Source organism: Oryzias melastigma, linkage group LG4, assembly GCF_002922805.2.
Source record: "Oryzias melastigma strain HK-1 linkage group LG4, ASM292280v2, whole genome shotgun sequence".
In the NCBI taxonomy this organism is placed as follows: Eukaryota; Metazoa; Chordata; class Actinopteri; order Beloniformes; family Adrianichthyidae; genus Oryzias; species Oryzias melastigma.
Window position 1 is genome coordinate 30,222,566 of NC_050515.1, and position 24,686 is coordinate 30,247,251.

Here is a 24,686-nt window from a genome sequence, read left to right on the forward strand (position 1 = left end):
GAGGTCTTTCCAGGGATCTGCTGTAGCCACTCCTCCAGTTTGGAGGTTCCAGCCCCGAGTGCTCCAATTACCACGGGCACCACTGTCACTTTCACCTTCCAAGCTTTCTTTAGTTCCTCTCTGAGTCCCTGGTATTTCTCCAGTTTCTCATGTTCCTTCTTCTTGATGTTACCATGGCTTGGTACTGCCACATCTACCACAACGACTTTCCTCTGTTCTTTATCCACCACTACAATGTCTGGTTGGTTCACCATTACCATCCTGTCTGTCTGGATCTAGAAGTCCCACAGGATTTTTGCTCTCTCATTCACTTTCTGAGGTGTTTCCATTTTGACTTTGGGGTTTCCAGTCCATATCCTGGAAAATCTCCACCAGACTCCACGGAGCTTCTTGATGTGACCACGGAAATGTGAACAGCAACTCATTTGACCGCAGCTGTTAAGGATTGTAAATCAGTTAAAGTTTGGTCCAAGCTGACATCCAGCTCAAAATCAAACTGCTGTAGCAGCGGTGATGATTTATGCCAGTGAGAAACAGAGCTACCATAATCAGACAGGGAGGGGTGTGTGTGTGTGCACCCGTAAAGAAGCAGGTCCGCTCAGCTCCAAAAGCCACACCCCCTCAGAGGATATTTTGTAGGCTGAGGCTTCAGATCAACATGAAAAATGGCTTTTTAAGACATTTAGGTTGTGGGATTTGTGTTAAAAACTTCATAATCATAATTAAAACACTACTGAGAACTTTGTTTTTATAAAAAAAAAAATTGTCATAGGGGAACTTTAAGCAAGTCGTAGTACTATAATGGCATCTTTTTTTTGTATTTAGGCCTCAGTCCTGAATGTGACTTGGTTTGAACAGTACTGAGGATTTTCTTTACAACCAGGGCTAAAAGTTGATTAAAGGAGACAATTTCTGCTAAAGGAGCAAAATCTATTGTGTTTATACAGTTTATAAAACATGTCTGATAAAGTAATGGTCTATTGGAAATCTAATATTGTTAAAAATATTTAGAATTAAACAATAAGAGATTAATAAACCTGACAACAATGATGTGTTGTCATTAAATCTGCAATGATAATAGTTCAACTGGAACTCAAGACACACAAGGGCAGAAAAATAACAGATTCTGTCAAAATGAAATATAAAATTTGAGTCATTTCAGTTTCACATTATTGTTATATCTTAAATTTACATTGCATACATGTACATTGTATGTACTGTTTATAGAAAGAAACAATATGATTAAACACTGAACCCCAGATTGTCTCTGGTGGAAGGTTGGTGCCAGTGTTCATCAGCGGAGCCGCCACCAGTGAGTGAATGGTTCTGAGACTGTAAAGGGCTTTGGGTCTTCGAGGAAGGTTGTAAAGTGTTTTACAAGTATAAGCCATTTACTATTTACACTGCTTCATTCTTATTTTAGCATTATTTGTGTCCATTTGTTGTAGGATAATTGGAATTCTTCTTTACTTGAGACATTTTTTGTGTATAATTCAAATAACAGAACTTAAAGAATTAGTGTCAGACTCCAGGCCTCGAGGGCCGACCTGCTGAACTCCTGTCTTATCTGCTGTTGATTACATGGACCAGGGGTGTTTAGCCAATAATGAGCAGGTTGGTTAGAAAACATGTGGGTACATATGCTTTACCGAAACCTGCATGGTTTGGTACCGGTCCAACTTTATTATATTTTACTAAACTGATAAGTTTCAGCCATAACTGTAGGGTTTTATGGTGCCGGTGTAGTGGCGAGGCAACAGCGGAGAAATGGCATGCACTACTTTGTTTGGATGTGTCTTAAAAAGATTGATTACCTCTAGACAGGTCTCCTCTCCCTCTTTCCTCAGTTCTTTTCCCTTCCTGCTCCAGTGCGAAGGCGAGGGCCTGCTCACGTCGTCTCACTTACCCAAAGGTATCCCACCGCTGTGTCTAACAATAAATGCACAAACATGACAGAGCGGCTGCAATCAAAAAGTGTGTCTGAGTTTTTCCAAAGTAGATGTAGACTGCGCACACTGTCTCTAATGTAACAAAAATGTGTCTGTAAGTGCTGTAACAGCAGTAACCCTTCCAAACACAGCACAAACATACACCAGATTCTAGCGGAGATGCACAGCGTCTGATTGTCCAGGTGAGACGTCTGGTGCCTCTGTTGTTTCAGCAGGTGTGTGCTAGCAGTACGCACATGGAGCAGATGACTAAAATGTCTATTAAAGATAAGTGCAGGAAATTTTAATAAAAAGGACAAAATGAATACTGTAAAAGAAAACCAATCATATAATATAAACAAGCTGAACATTCATACTATATCGTGTCTCAATAGTAATAAATTACCTGAATGAATGAAAATGTAACATTGTGCAAAAAAGTTACTCTTCAGTTTCTCAGCCCTCTTTGAACCCCCACCCCTCTGACTGCTAGCAGAAAAGGCCAATTTGCAGATTTTTTCCTGCAGAGAAACTGCATGAGATGACTGTTGTAAATGTTAATTTTCACTTCTTTTAGGTGACGAGGCCATTTAATATACACTCTGCATTTTGTTGTTTAATTGCCAGGGCCTATACCATGCTGTTCTTATGTCTTTCATAGGAAACTATATCCAAATATATAATCATATATTACCTTTGGAACATGAAAGAACACATTATTATTGAAATATAAGTTCTTTTTGTGAGCTCTATTCCCACCCGGAAGTAAGACGCCTCGATCTCTGAGGCTCCTCCTTTCGTTCCTTGAGTGTGTTGCCCATTTCATGACATTATTTTAGAACTGTCCTCATCAGCATGTCTGTGTTTTAGCTGAAAACAAACATCCAAATTTTAGCTAAAATGGATGTGCATATTGTATATCTGTCTGGAGTAGCCCGAGAATTCACAGACGGAATGTTGATGGTCAATGGGTTTGTTTTGCTGGAAAATTCGATCAATTAATGCATACATCTGATGAACACTTCAGGAGTTATTAAATTATGAAAACATTATATTGTGCTATGATTGGCACTGGCTTTGTATGATAAATCCTCTTCGCTTTCGTGCCAATCGTTTTCCTGGAGACATGCGCACCCTTCTGTCTTTTCTAAATAATCTGTGTTCAAACCAGTTCTTCTAATCCTTCGCTGTTTTCCTTTGCACCTCCTCCAGGACATCGTATGCTCCCTTTTTGCAGCCATCTTATCTGCTCATGTCATTCTCTGATACTTTTAGGATCCACCTTAAATGTCTTGCAGATTCCTCACCAGAATGTTCTTTGGCGGATACCATCGACGAAGTTTAAATGCTAAACCGAATGAGCGAATGAACCGGTCATCGCTACACAACACAAACACCAATGAACACCTGTTGAGGTGCATTGTCACTGAATGCGATTTGCGCAACAGAGGCGGCCAGTTTTAACGTTAAGTCAATGGTACAGGCGTGAATTGAGGGGATCTGAAGTCCTGCGGTGCAATTTTCGCAATGAGCGCAGTGCGAAGGTCTGGCAAGCAGCTCGATTTGAACATCTGAAGTTTGGCCTCTGCTTTGGGCACTTGACGTTTTCAGTGACTTAACAGCAGGTAGAATAATAATCAGTGCGAGTGTTTTTGTCCTGAACTTCCATCTAATTCCTCAACCTGCTGGGGCCATGGAGTTACCAGGGCGGGTGAAGAAGAGATGCACCCCGGGCAGACCGCTAGCCCACCGCGGCGGCTCTCTGACTGTTGTCACCCAGCCTCCTTTAGTCCAGTGGAGCTCGCTCGCTAAATACGCTGGCAGACAAACAGCCGCTGCAGGCTGTGGGGGCTGCCTGCTCGGGCTTCCCAACTTTGTGACATTTTTCTTATTTTCATTGAGACAATAATACACACAGACACCCCCCTCCCTTTTTTTTTGTCCCTCTCGAGTTAATGCTGGACAGCCTTCAAACTCAGTCACAGAAACACAGTGGAAGCGGCTGTAATCCAGACACTGTCCCCGGAGTGAGATAGAAGCCCCCGGTGATGGGGAAAAACTTGATTTGAATAATTTCACAAACCAGACATAGAGATGTGATTTCAGATGTTTTTATAGAACTATTTACAACAAAAAAAAAACTGATCTCTCAACATAACCCTCCCATCTTCCATGCGATGCAAATTTGTTGCGTGAATTGTGTTTGGTGTGAATGCACCTTTAGACCTGGTGGATATTGGAGACGGGACACAACAAGAGGATATACGGTGTTATGCATATAAAATGAAAATGTTTTGCTGAGCACGGCTCCACGGAGAAAGTTTGTGTTGAGCTAGGTTCACACTGGACTCAGGAGCACCGTGAAGCGGTACAGAGCCAAGTGCACGCAGCATCCGCTCTCTCCTGCAAACGCACCAGATGCGCATTTTTTCGCGATGGTTCAAAAGTCACTTCTGCTAGGGTTTTTTGTTTTCTTTCTGTTGTTTATCCATCATGGATAAATGAATAACTAAAAATATTACCCCATGTTTCTGCCAAGAACTGCTCTCTGCCTCTCTTTTTGTTTTTTTGCAACTCAAACCCAGCCTTCACCCCGCTCCACTGCGTTGTTCTATGTGTGTATGTCTGTTTTTTTGTGTTTTTTTGTGTTTTTTTATGATTGAATGTTTATTTTTATCTCTGTTTAGATACAAAAATATGATCACATTTGCAAATCGTGGTATTTTATTGCGAAAAATTGGTCATATTTTAAAAACAAAATGGATTTTCTCATGTATTTTGATGTAACTTCCTGCCAGAATCGACGTGGATCACTCGCGGCTCGCGCACAAAAATAGATGAGATGCCGAGACGATGCGCTGCACGACGGGAGCCTTCCACGGAGGACCATGGCGCTCTACACATGGTGAACCACACCTTAGGTTAATAGGGGCGCCGAATTGAAGCGGCCTCTGTTCCGCCTCTTTGCGGTGCTACTGCGTCCGCTGCGATCCAGGTGTTAGCCCACTGGAAGCGCAGACTCTTCCAGGAAGGGGCTGTTCTCACTTTGTGACTTCAGCTCGTGAGAACCTGCTTGTCTTCATTGGTTAAGAGGGGCTGGTGTTTAGACAACAGGTTTAAAAAAATACTAAGAAATGTGTGTCCGATCAAAATACTGCTTTGGGGTTGTTTATAGTGAGGAATGAGAATTATAAAACACTTAAAAGCTCAAAAAGTTGATTTTGGATCAAAGGTCATTAAATTAATGTTAAATTTGTTGTTAAAGGTTTTCATGTACATAATCATTTATCTTCTCCTGCCTTGTTTTCACACAGAAAGTATCAATAAGAGTACCAGTAAAACACCGTATTGAGAAGCTTTATCAATTAGAGGAGTAGTATTGATAATATCTTAAGGATACCCGTTCCTACATGTGGGACAGCAGCCCTCAACCCCTGGAGTTTGACACCCCTGGCTTTAAGTATTGCTATGTGGTTTCAGAGTGATCAAAACTATCAGGATTTAGTGCATTGGCATCATTGTGATGCTAAAGGTGAATCCCAGTGCAACTTTCAGTGGGATGAATGTGCCGTGCATTGCTCCGTTTCTTAATGCTCCCTCACACTCTGACACGGTGACGCAGCCTGGCAGAGAGGGGGTTAAATGCTTCCATTTTGTTAGGTAACACCCTAATGGTCTGATCAGTCAGTGGTGTTAAAATGGCAGGGGCTTAACCCTTGGTGTTCAGGACACAAGCAGTGGGGCCACAAGCACACACACACATTCTCACACACACAACTCTAGACAAGTCTGCTGCACAACAGCTCCGATAGCAATCTATGTGCGTGAGTGTGTGTGTGGTAGGGAGGGGTAAACAGAGCGAGAAGACCAGGAAGAGTCTTTTTTCACTTGGGTACAGTCAGATTATTGCTAAGCTAACCACATTCACTCTGAACGCTGCTCCTCCCCCAACCGTGGCACTCCTGCCCCCACTCCCAGACTGGTTCAATCATCAGATAGGTAGGCTCATCGTTTCAGAATTAATACTTCTTAGATTGTACCTAGATAGACATTTAGATGGGTGTTAAAAAGCAGCAACAAAAATCATCATTAGTCCCAAGTGATAAAAAAGTGGCCTCAATTTAATGTAAATCACATCACAGAAGTGAAAAAGTTGGTGGTGTGTGAAAGAAAATAAATTACTAGGAACCTGTCTTTCTTGGAAACTCAAATTAGCCCCAGCTGTGTTTTTTTTTTCTTTTTTATTGAGTTTGTGTTTCCTTTATTGGTCTTTATAATTATAGTTTTTCCTTGTATTGAACCCAGCTGAGACTCAGAGAAGCCTGTGTGTTTAAACTGTTCTAGCTGGCTGTACTAGTCATAGAAGGGGGGGGGGTCATTACTGCAGATGAGCGGAGGGCATGTTATTTAAGTAGGTGAGCCTCTGTCGTTGATTCAGTCACTATAAGCTATGAGTTGTATGTTGTGAGGTCATGGACTTCCATTAAAGTGGTGCATCTTATCCTCCCATCTTCTACATGGCTTGTATATACACATTGCTTTCCTCTAGCCGCTAACAAATGCCTAAGAATGTATTGATTGAGGAATTAACTATACTTAATAACTGCATACTACATGCCTTTCTGCTAGGGGTGTGTATCTTTCCCTCACATGATTTGATATGCATCTCAATGCATTGTCCTCTAATCAATACATCTAATTGACTTTGGAGGGACACAGTACAATTCAATTTTTCCGGGGTAACGTCCACTAATCTTCTCTGTGTAACATGTAGTTTTGGCTGAAGCTGTGGAGCATCTGGTGATTTTTATTTATTTATTTATTTATTTATTTAATTTAACCGGGAGCCAGTCTGGAAGACAAACCCGCTGGACTTGTAGCAGCAACACAAAGTTTAACTAGAAAAATTGCATTACCTCCGATAATGCATGTGTGAATGCATTATCGCATTGTGTAAAGTTGTGTTAAATTTGTGTAACTTGTGTAATTGTAAGAATGTGTAGTAAAAGCATGAATTTCCTGAACATGCTGGATGTGTAAAATTGCATAAAATGCTGAATTTGCTTAAAATTTGCTCAAATTGTGTAAAATTGTGTAGTTGTGTAAAGTTGTGTTAAATTGTGTAATTTTGTGTAACTTGCATTAATTTTAACAATGAAGTACAAGCATGAATTTCTGGACATGCTGGATGTGTAAAATTGCTTAAATTGCATTAAGTGCGTAATTTGCAGGAATTTGTAAAAAAATACTATTAGTTATAATGGGGCTGAAAAAACGCACAAATTGTGTAACTACGCAAAAACTGTAAAGTGCACAACTACTAATAATACAAGCAGTAATGTCCTTAATGAGCTGAACGTTTTGATACCAAGATTGTGTAAATCGCATAAAGTGTGCTTGAGTTTATCGTGTTAAAAAACGGACGGAAGAAAACGTAAATGAAGAATATCAATTGTGTGAATGCATTCAATGTATTCACACAATTAATGCATTGAATGCATTCACACAATTAAAAGTGTTGATTTAGTGACCATGATGTAGCATTAGCATGATGCTAATGAGATGCTCTGTGTGTAGCTGTATATATTTACAGGAATGAAGTGTGTCCAGTCAACACAAACCAGGTGATTCTGATACAGAGAACAGCAGCTTTACACTGATATGTTACACTTATGTAAAGTGTTGAACATCAGCACAATGCCGCTTTATCTTCCAAATCCATTGAAACTGTCACTTGGTCCTAACTTGGCAGAAACAAGCTTGTGATTGGACGTCTTTTTACTTGATTCCCATGTACATACAAATGCAAAGACAGTAGACTAGTGGTGTAATGATTTATTGGTTGATTCATAAATTGATTTCAATACCTAGGATCCAACCAAATCAATCTGCCTAAAGCAGAATCAAACTGAATCAAATCAACCTATCTTCTTTCACTTTTGGCTTATCCCTTTCGGGGTCTCCACAGCGTAACAGCACCTACTGTTTGGCATCAGTGATTTGGCAGAGTTTTTACGCCGGATGCCCTTCCTGACACAACCCTGTACTTGAGGGGCACAGGGACCCAGTTAGGCAGCAGCATCAAGGGTCTTGGCTAAGGACCCAATCTGGGTGGGGATCAGTGGACACCCCTGGGAATCGAACCCAGGGCTCCTGGGTGCCAGCCTCAACATATGCTACTTTAAAATACTTTCAAAATGAGATAAAATGATAATCTTATAACTGCGAATTACTGGATATTACCGTCATCTCCTGATGGGAAGATTGTGGGTCTGACTCCCGCCTTACCCACCCATGTGTCGAAGTGTCCTTGGGCAAGACACTGAACCCTGAATTACCTCTGGTGGGAGGTTGGTGCCAGTGCTTGGCAGCGGAGCCACCACCAGTGTGTGAATGTGTGAATGGGTCTGTGACTGTGAAGCGCTTTGGGGAGGGTAGAAAGTGCTATACAAGTATACGCCATGTACCATGGCAATATTGTGGTAATTATTTAAAAAAAATTATCTCTAATAACTCACCATATATCAAACTAAGAAACCAGAACACTTTTTTTTAAATTTATATCCCCATTTATTTTTTTGTTTTAACAAAGTCATAATAAGCAATTTGTGTCTTATTTGGTACAACTAATAATAGACACTTTTGTTTAACATTACTGAAATGAGTAATTCCACTTGAGTCATTGCTCGTTTTTGACAAGCATTGACACTGCCCACAACTGAAAGTCTCGCAACGTGCGCCCCCTGTCTACCTCCAAAGGGAACGTCTCACCAAAGGATGAAGAATATAACATTTTCCAGCCTCTTCAAACAAAAATAAAAGATCAATACTTGGTGAGAACTCATCAAGAATCAATTGCAGGACTAAATGTTGCAATATATTACAATATCGATATTTTGGCACACCCCTAATCAATGGTGTAAAATACCATCTGGATTGAGGGAAGGTGGGTTTATTTTATTATACCACCAAAAGGACGAAGTGCCATAACAGCGAACAACACGGCGGAAGCAAAAAATGTTCAAGCCATTATTGCCCAATGTTGTTTTGAATACCCAGTACCACCAGACTGTATGGTCACATGACTTCAGTGTTTCCACACATTGGACTGGAATGATGGTTGATCAGTTTCTGCTTCATCATGTGTGTTGTCTACTGTGATGGATCTTGCTTGTCTTTACTTTATAGTAGAATAAACCCGCAGTGTCTCAATTCAAACAGTGTTTCCAATATCAATTATTAACTTCTCATTTTGAAATGATTTAATGGTAAAGTTTGATTCTTCCTCAGACGGATCAATCTGGTTGGATTGTAGGAATAGAAATCCATTCATCAATTGTTTCACCTCTGTGATAATTCACACATCAAACTTGTGTCTGCTGCCTGTTTTTTGACACGTATCTCATACATGTCTTCTATGGAGCTAAATTAGGGCCAATATCATTTGAAACCCAAATCAAACAAATTGACAAAAATTTTGTTTGGCCCAAAAAATGTAAAATATCCAAAACCTTTTGCTATTCTAAAATAAACTTAATTATTTTCAGCTTCAAATGTTTATTTTTTAGGTTTCAAAACTCAAAATTTCAATTTCAAAACTTTTGTTTCAGTTGCAAATCTTTTTTTCAACTTTTTTTTTTCTTTTTCGTTTTCGAATCGGAAAATTTCTGTTTCTAAACTTTTATCTCCGTTGTGGCGCGTTGGGGCGGGGCTAACATAAAGGTAACTTTAGTCCTAACGCATTCACTGACTGTGAAAACTTGGATTTAATTTTGTTTTTTTTTTACATTCTACATTTTTTCTGGCCAAACACCAATATTTTTTTTTAGGTTTGTTTTATTTGGGTTTCAAATAATATTGGCACTAGTTTAGCACCGCAGCCTGCTGTCTCTTTCAATGTGCATCAGATTTGATGTTCAGTTTTTGTCCAAAATATGTTTATAAATTAAACATTTCTGTTGCACAAGGGAGAAGCTACTACCATCAAGTTTTTAGCCTCAATGCTACTAAAAACTCTGTAGATCTCATTAATGATGCAGAGAAGACACGGATGACAATGAGAAATCAAGATTATTTATTTTGAAAAGCTTTACAAAAGTATCAGTAATCACGTCTACATGTCTTTTTTTATGGCGATCGTTACCTTCTCTCCCTTTTATTGTATTTATAGTCATCTAATTCAAATTTTAGAGATTAAGGACTTCACTGGGGTTCAACTTGGTTTAACTTTGGATGGGTACTGAAACTCTGCCAAGTTGCTACTGATACCATACAAAAGTATGGATTTCTGTGCTACATGTCAGATTCATGTAAGATGACTGAGGCTGTACTGATTCGCAGCGTGTGGAGCTTTAATCAAAATGCTGAAGATTCTAATTCAGCAACCTGATGGATCAGAGTGATGTGTACAAGGCTCTGAAGAAATACCGCCGTCCTGGCAATGAGCGGGAAACACGTGTTGTGTTTTCAGCATGTGTGAAAACAGAGGTGCAGAGCTGCACTGCAGACTGTCAGAGAGAAAGAAATAATGAATCTTAGCCACATTGAAGCACTGTCCTTCACCCTGTCATGCTGCTTCATCACACTTAAATGCAGGGGTGGGCAAACTCCTACCCAGGGGCCACATGAGGCCCGTTAAACTAGCCAAACTCTATGATTGATTACCTGTATTTGTTTCTTTTCTTTTTTTTTTCCTTGTAATTCAGGTGTTTCCCCACAGATTCACCTTTGTTCAGGTGCATACATTATTCTGTATTCATGCAGTATTTGAAGATTTGTTGTTTTTCCAATATTCTTGTTGGACTTCCAAGCCGGACAATCATTTTTCCTATGATTCCAACACCACATGAACGCAGCATTATCCTGAGGTTGAGTTTTTCCCTGAGGGACATCAACCCATTTGTAAAAATAGCACTACAATGAGAACAAAAAACATTTAAAAAAATACAAATAGAAACTCCAAAATGTTCTGTTTTAAAGTAATTTTCAATCAAGATTAAGACATGTTTTTGTCCAGAATTGTGTTGTTTATTTCTTTTAAAAGGTGAATTACTAAAACACGCCACAAATCTGCTCCTGTCCAACTTTGTGGCCCATGAGTAAGAAAGTTTGCCAATCCCTGCTTAAATGTTTCTGGAAAGAACACGCAATTTTTTTTCTTCCATTTTTGAAACACCTGTTAATACTTGTGCTATATGTTGATGTTGGGAGTGGGGTCATCTGGACCCGACAAGACTGTGCACTGAATTTTCCTTCTCAATGATTTTTTAATTTTACTGGTGTCCACGGCAGACGTGAAATCCTGTCCACCTTTGTCCTCATTTTCATGGGATGGATAACACGTCAATGCAAGGCCTGGGTCATCTGGACCCCATAAGAGAGCACGAGGGTTAACATTCCCGTTCAGACACCTGAACCATTTGAAAAGAACCATTTTGGCTGCATGTAGCAATGCTGAAACAGCACTTTATTATCTCAATCATACATATAAAACCAGTTATTGTTAAAGCACATTTATTATTTTTGCTTTTTTTTTACACTGAAAAATATTTTGTTGTGAAAATCACATAACTCTGCGTTGAATAAATATTTCTTAGATTACCAAAAGAAAAGCATTATGAATTTGCTTGGGTAAAATCAACCATATGAGACATAGTTGAATTCCTTAATGCTTTGATTGCTAAAAAAATGTATTTTATTGTTTTATTCTTGGAAAAGGTGTATTAATGTTAAGACAAAGTTTATTCAAAGTCCTACTTTAAAAAAAGTGTGACATACTGTCTCTGGTACAGTCTTGGTGTATATCAGGGTATATATTGCATCTTGAAGTGTACCTTGATGTGTATCGTCAGACTCTTGTCTCGTCACGATGCGCAGAAATGATGGTCGTCACTCATCAGTATTCTAGGAGAAAGCAAGGTGAGCAGTACGGTGCGGTCAACACGGTCCCCAGGGTTAGCTTTAAGGAAGGAGGTGCAACAGTCTGGGCAGGGATCACCAGTCATCACAAAACTGATTTGGTAGAACCCCTCCTCATAATCCAAGTCCACCAGGACACCCCCAACTCTGCTTAAGCATGATCATACTTCACCACATGGTGCCAGAACCGTCACAGCTGGACTTCAGGAAGTGGGAGTGGCTCATATGGAATGACCACCAATGACCTCTGACCTGAACCCCATAAAGCCCGTCTGGAACCAGCTGACTGCATGATTGTATTCACCCCCAAGTGATCTGGCAGAACTACATGTAGACTTTGTGGAAGAATAACATCAAGAGGCTGTGATGAACACTATCAGCAGTCCTCGCTGCAAATGGTGAAACTACCAGCTATTGACATGGTCAATTTTTGTCATTTGGGTCTGTGTTTGTTACTGTTGGTGTCAACTCTAATTTTTCTTCTCCCTGCAATAGAGCTGCATTTTTTTTTGTTGCAATTACAATCGTTTGTAATGTTTTCTTTTTGTTTTTTCTGTGTGTCCAGAGAGAGAGTAGCCATGTCGGAGGAGGCAGTGCGTCAGACTCGCAGCCAGAAGCGGGCTCTTGAGAGGGACCATGCAGCTGTGGTTGGAGACATGGACAGCAAACGGGTAAAGCTGGAGAAAAGTGACACAGCCATAATCCCATTAGCCCTGGTGGGATCTGGAGCCGAGGATGTCAGGTTGAAGAACGATCATGCTAAGGTAGCAGCCAGTATCCTAAAGACGGGGGAAGTGAAAGCCACCATCAAGGTGGAGGTCCAAACTGGAGATGAACCTGTTGACATGAGCACATCGAAAAGGTGAGACACAAAATTCAGATGCATGCAAGTTTCTTGTACTTAAAATATACTGGGAACATGTTTTAATAAAAAAAATGTCTTGGGGGACTTTAAATTATTATGTTGTATTTTTTTATTTGATTAAAAATGAAAAAAATATAATTCACACATTTTTGTGGACATGTGCATGATACTGCTTTGATTTGAGCCTTTAAACTTTCAGACTGGGTATCTATTTACATTTAACCATTTAAAATAGCTTCCTAATGCTTTGTTGCCTCTTTTTGTCCAGTGGGCAGTTTCACTTGTTCAGCGTCTTAGAAGTATCAAATACTTTTTTTTTTCTTTTTTTTTTACCTGAAAGGTTTTGAAGTTAAGTTTGTGCCTGAACAGCAAATGGTTGTGCAGTGAAGTCTCTTGAAGCTGCAAGTTTCTTTTTTAGATTTGCAATAGCAAGTGGTCTGACAGGAGTCATACAGGAAGTTACGGTGTGGTTGTTGTCTGCAGCCTGCCCCCGTTCTGAAAACGTCGTGGCTCCATTTTCTCCCACAGCAGCACCTGAACTCTGCCTCTCACTTTGTACAAAATGACGGCTGTGCTATGACGGCAAGTTTAACTGCCCATTCCCTTGGCTTCTACACCGGAAGAAGGAGGGCGCAGGATGGACGGGGTGTGTGTCACATGACCACAAAGAGAAAGTTACGGACATGCTGGAAAGCAATAAATACATGGGGATGAGATAGCAGTTAAAGAGAAAGAGATATGGCTCAGATGCTTATGTGTAGACTATGGTTCGTCATAATTTGAAACAACTGTCACCTTTGGCCTTGGTTCAGTCCTCAACAACTACTTTAGGGCAAAGGGAACATTTTATTGTTTATATGGAGGCCATACTCTGAATCCCTTTTGGATCCCTTATTATTGAAGAGAATTGCATTCATACTGGCCATGTTATAAAATTGTGCCCAATGAATCTTCCTTTTGACGTATGCTGTGTATACTTGATAAATATTGAATAGCTTTAATTGTCAGACGTTTTTTAGCAGCCCTAAAGGCCCTATTTTATCTTAACGTGGCCGTGAGCTTCCTAAATGGAGGATCCCACTGCACGGATTCAGCAGTGGGATCATTGTGAAGCTGAGGCATGCAGAAACTCTGGCCCTTACATAACCTAGCTTGTGTGTTGTGATGCTTGTGTTAACTGTTCTCATTAAATGGTAGCGACAGTTCAGGACCCGGTCTCGCTTTTTGGTGGCAAAGCCAAGTCTGCTGTGTGTCGTTTGAAAGAGATCATAAGGACCATGTCAGATTCTATAGGTGTAGTTTTTCAACAATCCATTAAAATATGAGGATTTTCTGTTTTTTTTTTTATATATAATTTTGATGAATTTGAATTATTAGATTTTAAAAAGTAAAATATTTGATTTTTAGGGTTAATGAATAAGGATGTTACGATTCTTTGTGAAATGGTAAAAAAAAAAAGGTTCAAACTGGTCAACGAATTCATCAGTGCAGAAAATTAAAAAATTGGTTTGCCACGGCCTGTGCCAAAATTTAGACAAATGCAGAACAGATGACATTTCTTCATGCAGGCTCGCTGTAAGTGTGTGCACACTTGCGAGTGTGCGTCGCAGACTGGCTGTGTGTTCATCTGCTCCCCTCCTGGGAAATTCCTGCAGCTCCTTCAGATTTAAAAGTTTCACATAAGTCAGTCCCTCCAGGATTTTGCAATGTTGCAATCACAACTATTAATGCAAATTCAAGCAATGGCGAGATTTTTTTCCTCACCTTGAAACTTTACATTTTCATCCAACTTTGACATATCTACCGTTACAACAGCCATGGTGATGATGCAGCTTCACAACGGTTTCCCTTCTGACTCCTTCCTGGGAGCTGTGCTCTTTTTTTTAATGAACTCTCTTTAGCTCTCTGTCTTTTTTCATTTGCGCTGAGCGCGGGCGAGTTCGTGCGCACTGGCTGGAGTGGTTGCGCTGACCAGGTGCAGGGCGTTCCGTCAAACACGTGTAGCACAACATGAACAGTAGGGCTGGGAATCACTGGGTACCTTACGATACGATACGCGATACATGGCTCACAATATCGATAATATCGCGATACTGCGATTATTGGTAAAAATGCTCTCTAATAACTAACATTACATAGAAGAACATGTTTTTTGGGAAAATATCTCCCAATTTATCTTTTTTAGCTTAAACACAATCATAATAAACAACTTTTCTTATTTTGTGCAACAAATTATCGACACTTTTGTGCAACATTGCTGAAATCAGTAATACTGTCTTTGACAAACATTGACAACTACTGAATTGGAATTATCTGTCAGATTCAATGTTAACAATAGTAAACATGATCAGCAGTGACACTACTTAGTGCAGAATTGTTGTAAACAACAGAGCAAAAATTAAATAATTCAAGTCGCAACAGCTATCTACCTCCAAAGGAATGTCACACCAAAAGATGATTAATTTAATGTTTTACAGCCTCTGTCAAGTGTTACCTAATTTTTCGTTAACTTTTCCCTCACTTGAAAAGGGCTGAGCATCCAAAATTGAAGGCTGATTTACTCAGACTGTCACTTGAGATTATTTTTCCAATCTTTATCATTTTTCTATTTGGTCAGTCAGCAGTCAATAGGTAAAAACCTTAAAACACACAGAATAATGGCAAACAAAAATAATGTTTAGTGCTTCAATTAATTAGCAACCTCCCTAATTTTACAGTGAATTCATGTACTTTATTTTAATCACATTTAAACTTCAGTTCATACATCAGATCCTGCTTTATTTATTTAAGAATTACTTTAAATTAACATTAGCAACAAGTAATTACATTGTTTAAAAACGTCAAATTATAAATTTACCAAAGTTACACCGTACACCAGCAGGTTAAACATCGAAGTGCATGAAAACGAAAATTCCGACGGTCCCTGAAGTACACACAAACAGCTGCGAAGCACGCGCTCAGTTCCCACAGCAAACAGGAAGTAAGTGATCGCTGACATTCTAGCGCTCAGACAAAGTCACTTCTTACCGGGTGGATCTCCTACAGATGGAGGATAAATGCTGACAGGTAGACATGCTTCACACACGCGCTACAGAGGCTGTCATGTATCTCGCCGGTGCTTCTCCCGAACGAGCGCGTGCGTCGCTATCAAATGTCCGATGCAGCGCGCGCCCATAGTTCCGGTGCCCGACTCGCACGCTCAGCACTACATCCTCTTAAATGAAAATAATATCGATACTTGGTGACAACCCATCGAGAATCGATCGCAGGACTAAATATCGCGATATATCGCAATAACAATAAATTGGCACATCCCTAATATGAACAGAGCATGAAAGGATTTGTGATCATTTCAATATAATGTATAATTGTGTATTTGTATTGAATTCTTTCTGTTAGTAAGAAAACAGACAGTTTGATGCAAGTGAAAAAAAAGAAAAAATACTTGAAAACATACCTTTAATTCATTGTGTTGAGAAAAAAAATGGAAATTGTGACTTTAAAAGTGTGAATTGAATGGTGGCTTGACTGAATGGTTACTCTCTACTGAGTGTCATTTCTATTGAAGCAGCTCTTTGAGAAGTAGTAGAGTTTTACAGAGGGAAGCAGACAAATAAAGCTGAATGATTTTATGGAGAATTGGTTTTAGGATGGTCTTTCTAGAACTCTTGTTTGTCCTGACGGGCGTGCTGCTGGTCTCTGGAGTGCAGCAGAGATGATGGCTCTGAAAACAGGGCAGAGCAAAGAGAAACCTCAAGTCCGTGAGTCAGAAAGTTGGAGTAAAGAAAGAAGCGTGTAGGGTGGGGGAGGGTTGCGTGAAGTGGCGACTGAGTAAGTGTACACAATAGGTTGGCTCCTGGCCATCTATTCCCCTCCCCCTCACTGTCACCCTCCTGAGCGTCTCCGGCGGACCTCTGCTCGGATGTTAGCAGCTGGGAGGGAGGCAAAGCTGAGGCCCAGGCTGTGCTGACCCGACTAGGCCACAGGCCTGACCACAAAGGTGTGGGGTGGTGGGCTCAGGCTGATCATGGTGCTGCTCGGGTTCTCTTAGGGGTTTGATCCTATGACTGCAGACGTGCATTTATAATTATTATGACACAAACGTCGATCTTCCTCATGCTGTCATGTAGCAACACCCAGCACACGTCTGGAGCTGCAGCTGTCCCATCCACACCTCTAGAAGTCAGATCTCGTTAGCTCATATGCTAATTTCCCTCCCATTTCAGCTGGGGTATCTCTGACCGGCTTGTTTAGCTTTCACATTTGTTTAGAAAAACCTAATAGTTGATTAAACGATGCTCTGTGATTGACATGATTGGAATTGGGTTTGTTTCTGGAACAGAGAGAACAGCAGTTCTGTTGGTGAAACCTACCAGTGAAGATATAACAGTTGTTGTGCTCTTCCCCTGCCACCATTTCCCCTTTATTGATCTCTTGGTTTCTGTCTTCTTCTCTGTCCCAAAACACAGTCGTGCCACAGCTGAGCTGTTGTAAAATGATTCTATATCACCATCTGCTGGAGGAATTCAAAAACTGCCACTCGTTGATCACCTTTTGGTATGTTTTTTTTCTCATCAGTGACATCAAGACAGAGCAACAGCCGTCTTCTCCAGACGACGTGATTGTCCTGTCAGACAACGAGCCGTCCAGTCCAGTCATGAACGGCCACTGCTTTACAAAAGCAGACACGGAGAAACTTAAGGTATGGATACACATTTAACCCAGACAAGTTCCTGCTTTTGTAAGTAGAGAGTTCTCATTAGGAAAGACACAACTTGTACTGGTAAAGGAATCCCCTTTTGTAGCTTAAAACTTTTGACTCAAACATCTATTTTGTTAACTTTGCAAAACAGTTTTTTGCTTTTATTGACCTTTATTTGACCAGGATAATCCCATTGAGATTTCAAACCTCTCTTGCAAAGGAGTCCTGGGAAACAGGCAGCCACAGTCGGTTAAGAATGCATTAAAACATTGAGACAAAAGACCCTTTTCACGGTGACGTCAGACAAAATGAAGACCGGGCCGAAAATGTCAATACTGACTTACAGTGTTTTGGGTTTAGAACGGCAATTTTACATAAATAATAAAAGATAACATTACCAATTTCAACAGAAAAATATACAGTATTTATTTCATGAATGTCCTGCTGAACTGTATTTTCATTTCCTGTCTTATATCGTTCGTAAATCTAAATACAAATTTGAAAAATCCTTCAATACTTGAGGTTCTATTGAAAATATGGACCTTTCGTTTGAGCAGATATTATTCTATCAGGTTTTATTTTGCTTGATGTTATTTGTGCATTTTTTAAGTGCGATCAGCACAAAAACTGATGGAAATTCATGTTGGCCACAATTAATAGAAGCAGCTACGATGCAGATTGCTGCATGTGGGGTTTTAACTGCACCCAAGGATAAATGTAGTTGTTGGTATAAGAGGTATTTGGGGTTTTTGGGGTATTTTAAGGAGGAATTGTAAAAATAGGAATGGTTTTAATAGGAAGGTTTTTTTTTTTGACAGTTTCAAATTATGTTGACCCTTGTTTCCCTTTATTATCCTGCAGTGATCAGACATGATTATGATCAACAGCAAAGAGGAGCTATGTCAGAAAATAACACAACAGTTATTAGTTTTTCTTTACTGTCAGACACGTTGAAATTGTCTGACTTTATCTCTGTTTTTAGTGACTTTGTGAACACAGAAATGTAATCAACTTTAACTTTAAAGATCTTCTGCAGATCTATGTTTTATCAAGCTAGCGTTAGCATTAGCATTAATTAGAAGAGTAAAATCTGAATGACCTTCATAATCAAACCAGCAGCATTCAATGAAGTTCCTGTAACCTTCATCTAACTATGACCGGGTTGTAGAGAGAAATAATCCACGACTGGTTTAATATCATCCAGAGGATTTTTTTTACACATTTACGTTACATATGGTTATATTTCATTTTTTACATAAAATTGCTCTAAACCGCGTTCAACTGTCAGCTTCACCGTTCTAAACCATAGACAGAATATAGAACCAGAAGTCACTCTGCACACTCGCCGTTTTGTGTGACCTCACCTGAAAATGGTTTATAAAACACTGAAACATTTAAACAATACATAAACATCTAGAATAGATGGAGTCATAAACATAAGAGTGACTAAAATGCTGTGAATGAATTGATGTTAATTGCAGAAGAGTTCCCCTGAAGAAAGGGAAATCATCATCAAACAGCTTAAGGAAGAGCTGAGACTTCAAGAGGCCAAACTGGTGCTCCTTAAGAAACTCCGACAGAGCCAGATCCAGAAAGAGAGTACTGTTCAGAAGGTAAATGGAGCGGGTTGATTCCCGCACAAGTGCCTTACTCCATGACTTCAGTTCATTAAAGTCATTTCTTTGTCTTTAACTTGATTTATTACTGACCTGTTCCAGGCAAGTGGCTCCGTGGCTACTCCTCCTCCTCTGGTCCGAGGGACCGTGACATCCAGTAAAGGCTCCCTCCAGGTAATGCATGCAGTAGGAGTGTAGCCATTCGTGTCATCATTTGTGGTTGCTGCTATGATTCATAGTCAATATTAGTTCACTTTGAACAGTCGGATTCACTGACCTAAAGTCAATCCAGGGCATCTTACAAGATAATCAAATGTGCAAACAAACAAGTAAAGAAGAATGTCAAATCTATTCACATTTTAGTTAAATACATTTGTTTTTCACATCAGTATAATCCAAATGGAACAATATTAGAACATTCTACCACACTGTATTGTCACATGACTTTGATAAATTAAAAGCAAGTAAATTAGACCCACCATACCTCAATCCAAATGCTAATTTAAAATATCGATCACAATCCATTTATTTCATTTTGAAATGGTTTTATTATGATACTGGTCATTTGGTTTAAACGCATTGGCTCAGACAGAGCAATCTGGTTAACTCTAGTGCTGACACTTTATCACGTTCATCTCAATTCATTCATTAATTACTTAATTGAGATGAACGTGATAAAGTGACCATCTGAAATATCCAGTTTTAGTTTTTTAATTCCTTCACCAGATGGTGATATTGAATCATTTTACAAAAAACAACACGGCACAATGATTATTTAATAATGGCTAATTAATCATTTTGGTGTTATTTTTTTGTATAGCGTTAACCTCATTTTTGCGTCGGATGGTTACTTCCATGTTAGCGCACACCTGACGGCGTTATCACACTCAAACCATGAACATTTAAGAAAATTAGGCATGTTAAATAAATGATTAGAACTTCAGTCTTGTTATATATTTAAGATTATTTTGCATTTATTTATTGTGACAAAAGTGGACTATTTGAAACGCAGCGGTAACATCGTCACGCTCTGCTCTCACTCCTTTTTAAAAAGTGCAGCAGGGCTCTGCGCTGCAAACAGCTCGGTCTCTCGAAAAATGATCATCATGAGAGGTAAAAACAAAAAGATCATTTCAGCTGCGACAGACTGGTGACCTGTCCAGGGTGAACCCCGCCTTCACCCATCAGCAGCCAGATAGGCTCCGGCACCCCCGCGACCCCGAAAGGGAAGAAGGGGACAGGAAGATGAATGAATGAATGATCATTTCAGATTTAAAGTCCAGCAGTTAAAGTTTGTTTTTGTCTACATGATATGACGTAAGGTAAAAAAAACAAAACAAAAACAAAGTCCAAAGCTTAAATAGTTGAATTCCTCCGCAATGTTTCATTTCTTTCTTCTTAGATTCTCTTCTCTATTTCTTCTCTGCTTCATCCCGGTCCTTAAAATGATCAAAGTCACCAAAATAGCTTAAATTAAACTATAAAATCACTCTCATGTCTTTTCTACTCTCTTGCTGTTGTGGTAAACTGTGGAATTAGTTATATCACCATTTGAGTTATGGTATTAATAAGTAAAAGGTTTAGTAAAAAGTTTTCCTACTGTTTTATGATGTGGTAAATCGGAGCATTCTGGACCTGATGTTTTTTTGTTTGTTTGTTTTAATTGTTCAAAAAAACTGAAACTTCATGAAGCCATATTTTTAATGTTATTTGATCTTTTACTTCACCACGATTACACACTTTTAAAGAAAATGCAATTATTAGGTTAAAATTGCAATTAAAATCGATTAATTCGATTAATTAATTACAGGTCTTGATTAATTAATTGCATAAAGAGTTAATCACATGACAGCATTATGTATTTCACTGCTTAAGTTGATTAATTATTACACCTTTAGCATGCAGCCTTTACCTCATCTTAGAAAATGCATATGTTCAAGTAAAGATTTTAAGTTGACAAAAGCAGCAGATGTGAATGTGATCATGCTTGGTGTTTGCAGGTGACGGGGCGGAGCTCGGGCACAGTGATCCCTCCTCCTTTGGTGCGGGGAGGGCAGCACGTCCATTCAAAACACGGCTCTCAGATTGTCATGCCCCCGCTTGTCAGAGGAGCCCAGGTTGGTGAAGGGCTTTCAGTCTGTGTCACAACAGACGTCTGGTCTTTAAATTTGCCTCGTATTACCCTCTAACACTGGAGATGTTGCCGACGACACCTAAATAACAAACGCTCTTTGACATACCCTACATCTTCAACCGTTAACACGCCAGTCAGCTGATTCTGAGATGAGCGTCTCCTCACTTTACTAACTTCAAGTTTTGGATAATGGTGCAAATACTCTGGTGGTCAGCTAGGGGTGTAATGATCACAAAGAGCTTCAGGTTAATAGACTTTTGGATAGCCGTCAAGAACCAGCTTTAACGCATGTTGAAACAAAGACGGCGTACAGTACACGATTTGCATTTGCTGTGGGCGAGATTGATTTAAATATTGTGTGCGTGAGGAACGCAGTGGCTGCGGGGGAGGAGGAGGGGGCGATCTGCAGTACGTGTCCTGAACCATGGCCAGTGATCCATACGGATCACAGATAATTTGTGGTCCGTTCCACCCCTTCTCTATGGTTTATTAGTCACCGCTGGTTTCACTGCACCAAAATGTGCGATGAAGTAATTGCGTTAAGTGCATTTTCCATTTCCATTTTCCTGACCGCTTTGTCCCTTTCGGGGTCGCGGGGTGCCGGAGCCTAACCCGGCTACTGATGGGCGAATAAGTGCATTTTCTGTAGTCTAATAATTGTAATCTATTTACTGAATATTAAATTGTAATTCATCCCTTTACTCCGTTACTGACAGGGATTTCATTTTTTCTTCGTCCAAAAGGCTGGGAATTAGGCAGAGAAATCGGTCTTAATTTTTCATTTGCTGAATCTTAAAAGTTTGAAATTGAACTTGAAGAAGCGTGTAGGAATCCTGAGTGTAGGGCTGCTTTTCTTCTCTCCACTTCAGAATCTGTTGGAAGTACGTCAGGCTTACTCATTTCTACCAGTCAGGCCGCACTAACGGACTCAAACTTAAAGGGTTAGACGAGCAGTTTCTCTGTTTCTCACTGATCTGATGCATGTTGCTGTGTGCTCACCAGCCGATCGCAGTGACTCCCCAGCAGATAGCTAGTCTGCGGCAGCAACAGCAGCACAGCGGATCAGGGCCTCCCCCGCTCCTGCTGGCCCCCAGGGCATCTGTGCCCAACGTCCAGGTGCAGGGCCAGAGGATCATTCAGCAGGGACTCATTCGAGTGGCCAATGTATCCAACAGCAATGTCATGGTCAACATCTCTCAGGTCAGATCACCCTGTGAAAGATGGGATTCCTCACACTGGATTAAACCTAATGGTTTGGATTGTTTCTGTTTAGGCTTCTCAGAGTGGTCTAAAAGGCTCCTCAGCATCACCAAACTCCAGCATCAACGACTCTCCAGCCAGCAGACAAGCAGCGGCTAAATTAGCTCTGCGGAAACAGCTGGAGAAAACGCTGCTGGAGATTCCTCCGCCCAAACCTCCTGCTCCTGAATTCAACTTCTTGCCTTCAGCTGCTAATAATGAGTTCATCTACTTGTTGGGTTTGGAGGAGGTGGTGCAAAAACTTCTGGAAATGCATGGAAGGGGTGAGGAAAAGTCTTCCACAGTTCAGCTGTTGAATGCACACGCATGAATCCTGGAGTAAGTGTCCTTGTTGTGTTACCATACACAGGCAATCTAGGCCCAGCCGCTGCAATGGCCAACTCCATTTCCAAAGAGCCGTATACCTGCGCCCAGTGCAAGACAGACTTTACCTCCCGCTGGAGGAAGGAGAAAGCTGGGACCATCCTCTGTGACCAGTGCATGTCATCCAATCAGAAGAAGGTCCTGAAGGCTGAACACACCAGTCGGCTGAAGTCCGCCTTTGTGAAGGCCCTCCAACAGGAGCAAGAAATCGAGCAGCGCATCCTTCAGCAGACGGCCTCCTCCTCTTCCTCCTCAGCTTCCTCCGCCTCTAAAACCACCTCATCCTCTCCCTCACTGTCAAAGAACGAGATGCTCATTTCCCAGGGATTCAAGCAGGTCCGACCCGCGATGCAGCACAGATCTGTGGCTGCCCACCATTCTCTTAAGCAGGTTAGTCCGACATTTTAGTTGGTGTTTGACCAACATAATGTGAATGTTTAGTATTCATTCACACTGCAGTGATTCTCCTGCTCAGCATGTTAAAACCCAATCACACTTTCAGAGATTTCAGCAATCTTAGTATCAAAACGTTCAGCTTGTTCAGGACATTACTGCTTGTGTTTTTGGTATTTATACACGTTTTAGAAATATTCAGCTAAATATGCTCCATAGGAAATGGATGAGAAAGTCTTCAGATTTCTAATAGAATATATTCATGGACCATGTTTTAATCTTTAAAAGTATTTAAAAAAATTGGAGTTCACGTAATATTTTAGCTACATTTTTGGCTAATTTGTTATCCAATGGGGTTTTATTAGGCTAATTTAGAGTTTAGCTTCTATTGTAGCAACAGAATAATGTTTTGACTAATTTAGTTTACTGAGGATACATACTGAGGCTCTTTTGGAGTTTAGATAGTATTTAAGCAACATGCATGTTTTTTATGGCTAATTTGTTATCTACTGAGGAATTTTTGGCTAATTTGGAGTTTAACTTCTATTTTAACAACAGGCTAACGTTTGCAACTAATTTAGTTTACTGAGGAATTTTAGGCTATTTTGGAGTTAAGGTAGTATTTAAGCAACAAGCTAGTTTTTTTCTGGCTAATTTAGCATGTGGTAATGTTTTTTTGGGGGGGGATAATTTGGAATTCAGCTCATATTTAAGCAACACACTAAAGTTTTGCAAATTTGGCATGTATTAGGGATTTTTAGGCAATTTTATAACACATTTTTCAGAAATTCAGGTCAACTCTTTCATAGTTCAAATTTCCAGTGTTTTATCAAATTTAACATTTTGCAAATAGCTTTTGCATTTTCAGCAAATTCCTTCAGAAATTAAAGTCAAATGCGTCACCATTTTCAGCAAAAAGCTTCAGGATCTTCAGCGACTACTTTCAGGAAAAAGCATTCACACTAGCATTGTTGCAGCTAACGCAATTTTTCTAGTTCTTGTTTGTTTTCAATGCCTTAAGTAGGCAAAAGCTTACTTCAAAAATTTGCATCCCAGCAGAGTAAAAAGACCCTTGTTTTAAGGAAAAATGTCTTGTTTTCTGTCTTTCAAGCAAAATAATCTTAGTTTGAAAAACCACGTCCAGTGGTGCATTCCCACCGGATGCAGCAGGCATGGCAAATTTACTGCTTATAGCCTTTACGCCTGCAGACGGCTGCAGAGCAACTACCAAAGTTGTTCTGGAAATCACTCAGTACTACATCATGGAAAACATGAATGATGTCGAGCAAGTAGCTTGTTTATATGTTTGGATGAAAAAATGAAAAATGAAGCAAACGAATAATAAATGTTTAAATTCATTTTCTAAGAAAACTGTTTCACGGGGAGGGAAAAACACAAAAAGAGGAACTCTTAGAAAATACATTTCAACGTTCATTATGGGTGGAGGGGAAGTAGTTTGGTGTCAGAAACCTTAAAATATTGAATGTAAGATGTCTTTGTCTGTTCT

General features: G+C 40.0%; 1 protein-coding gene across 2 annotated transcripts in view; it reads left to right on the top strand.

Moving 5' to 3' along the window:
• gatad2ab (GATA zinc finger domain containing 2Ab) overlaps positions 1-24,686 on the top strand; it is a 37,370-nt gene that overhangs the window by 8,887 nt on the left and 3,797 nt on the right. Inside the window, exons 2-9 of one of the 2 annotated variants that reach the window (XM_024259088.2) lie at positions 12,412-12,708; positions 17,290-17,413; positions 18,895-19,026; positions 19,132-19,203; positions 21,030-21,146; positions 22,166-22,363; positions 22,437-22,686; positions 22,773-23,176. In XM_024259088.2, coding sequence (XP_024114856.1) covers positions 12,425-12,708; positions 17,290-17,413; positions 18,895-19,026; positions 19,132-19,203; positions 21,030-21,146; positions 22,166-22,363; positions 22,437-22,686; positions 22,773-23,176 — 1,581 coding nt within the window. In that variant the 5' untranslated portion in view covers positions 12,412-12,424. Of the gene's footprint in view, positions 1-11,818; positions 12,709-17,289; positions 17,414-18,894; positions 19,027-19,131; positions 19,204-21,029; positions 21,147-22,165; positions 22,364-22,436; positions 22,687-22,772; positions 23,177-24,686 lie in introns of those variants that run through there. The other variant, XM_036211720.1, reaches the window with a different exon arrangement.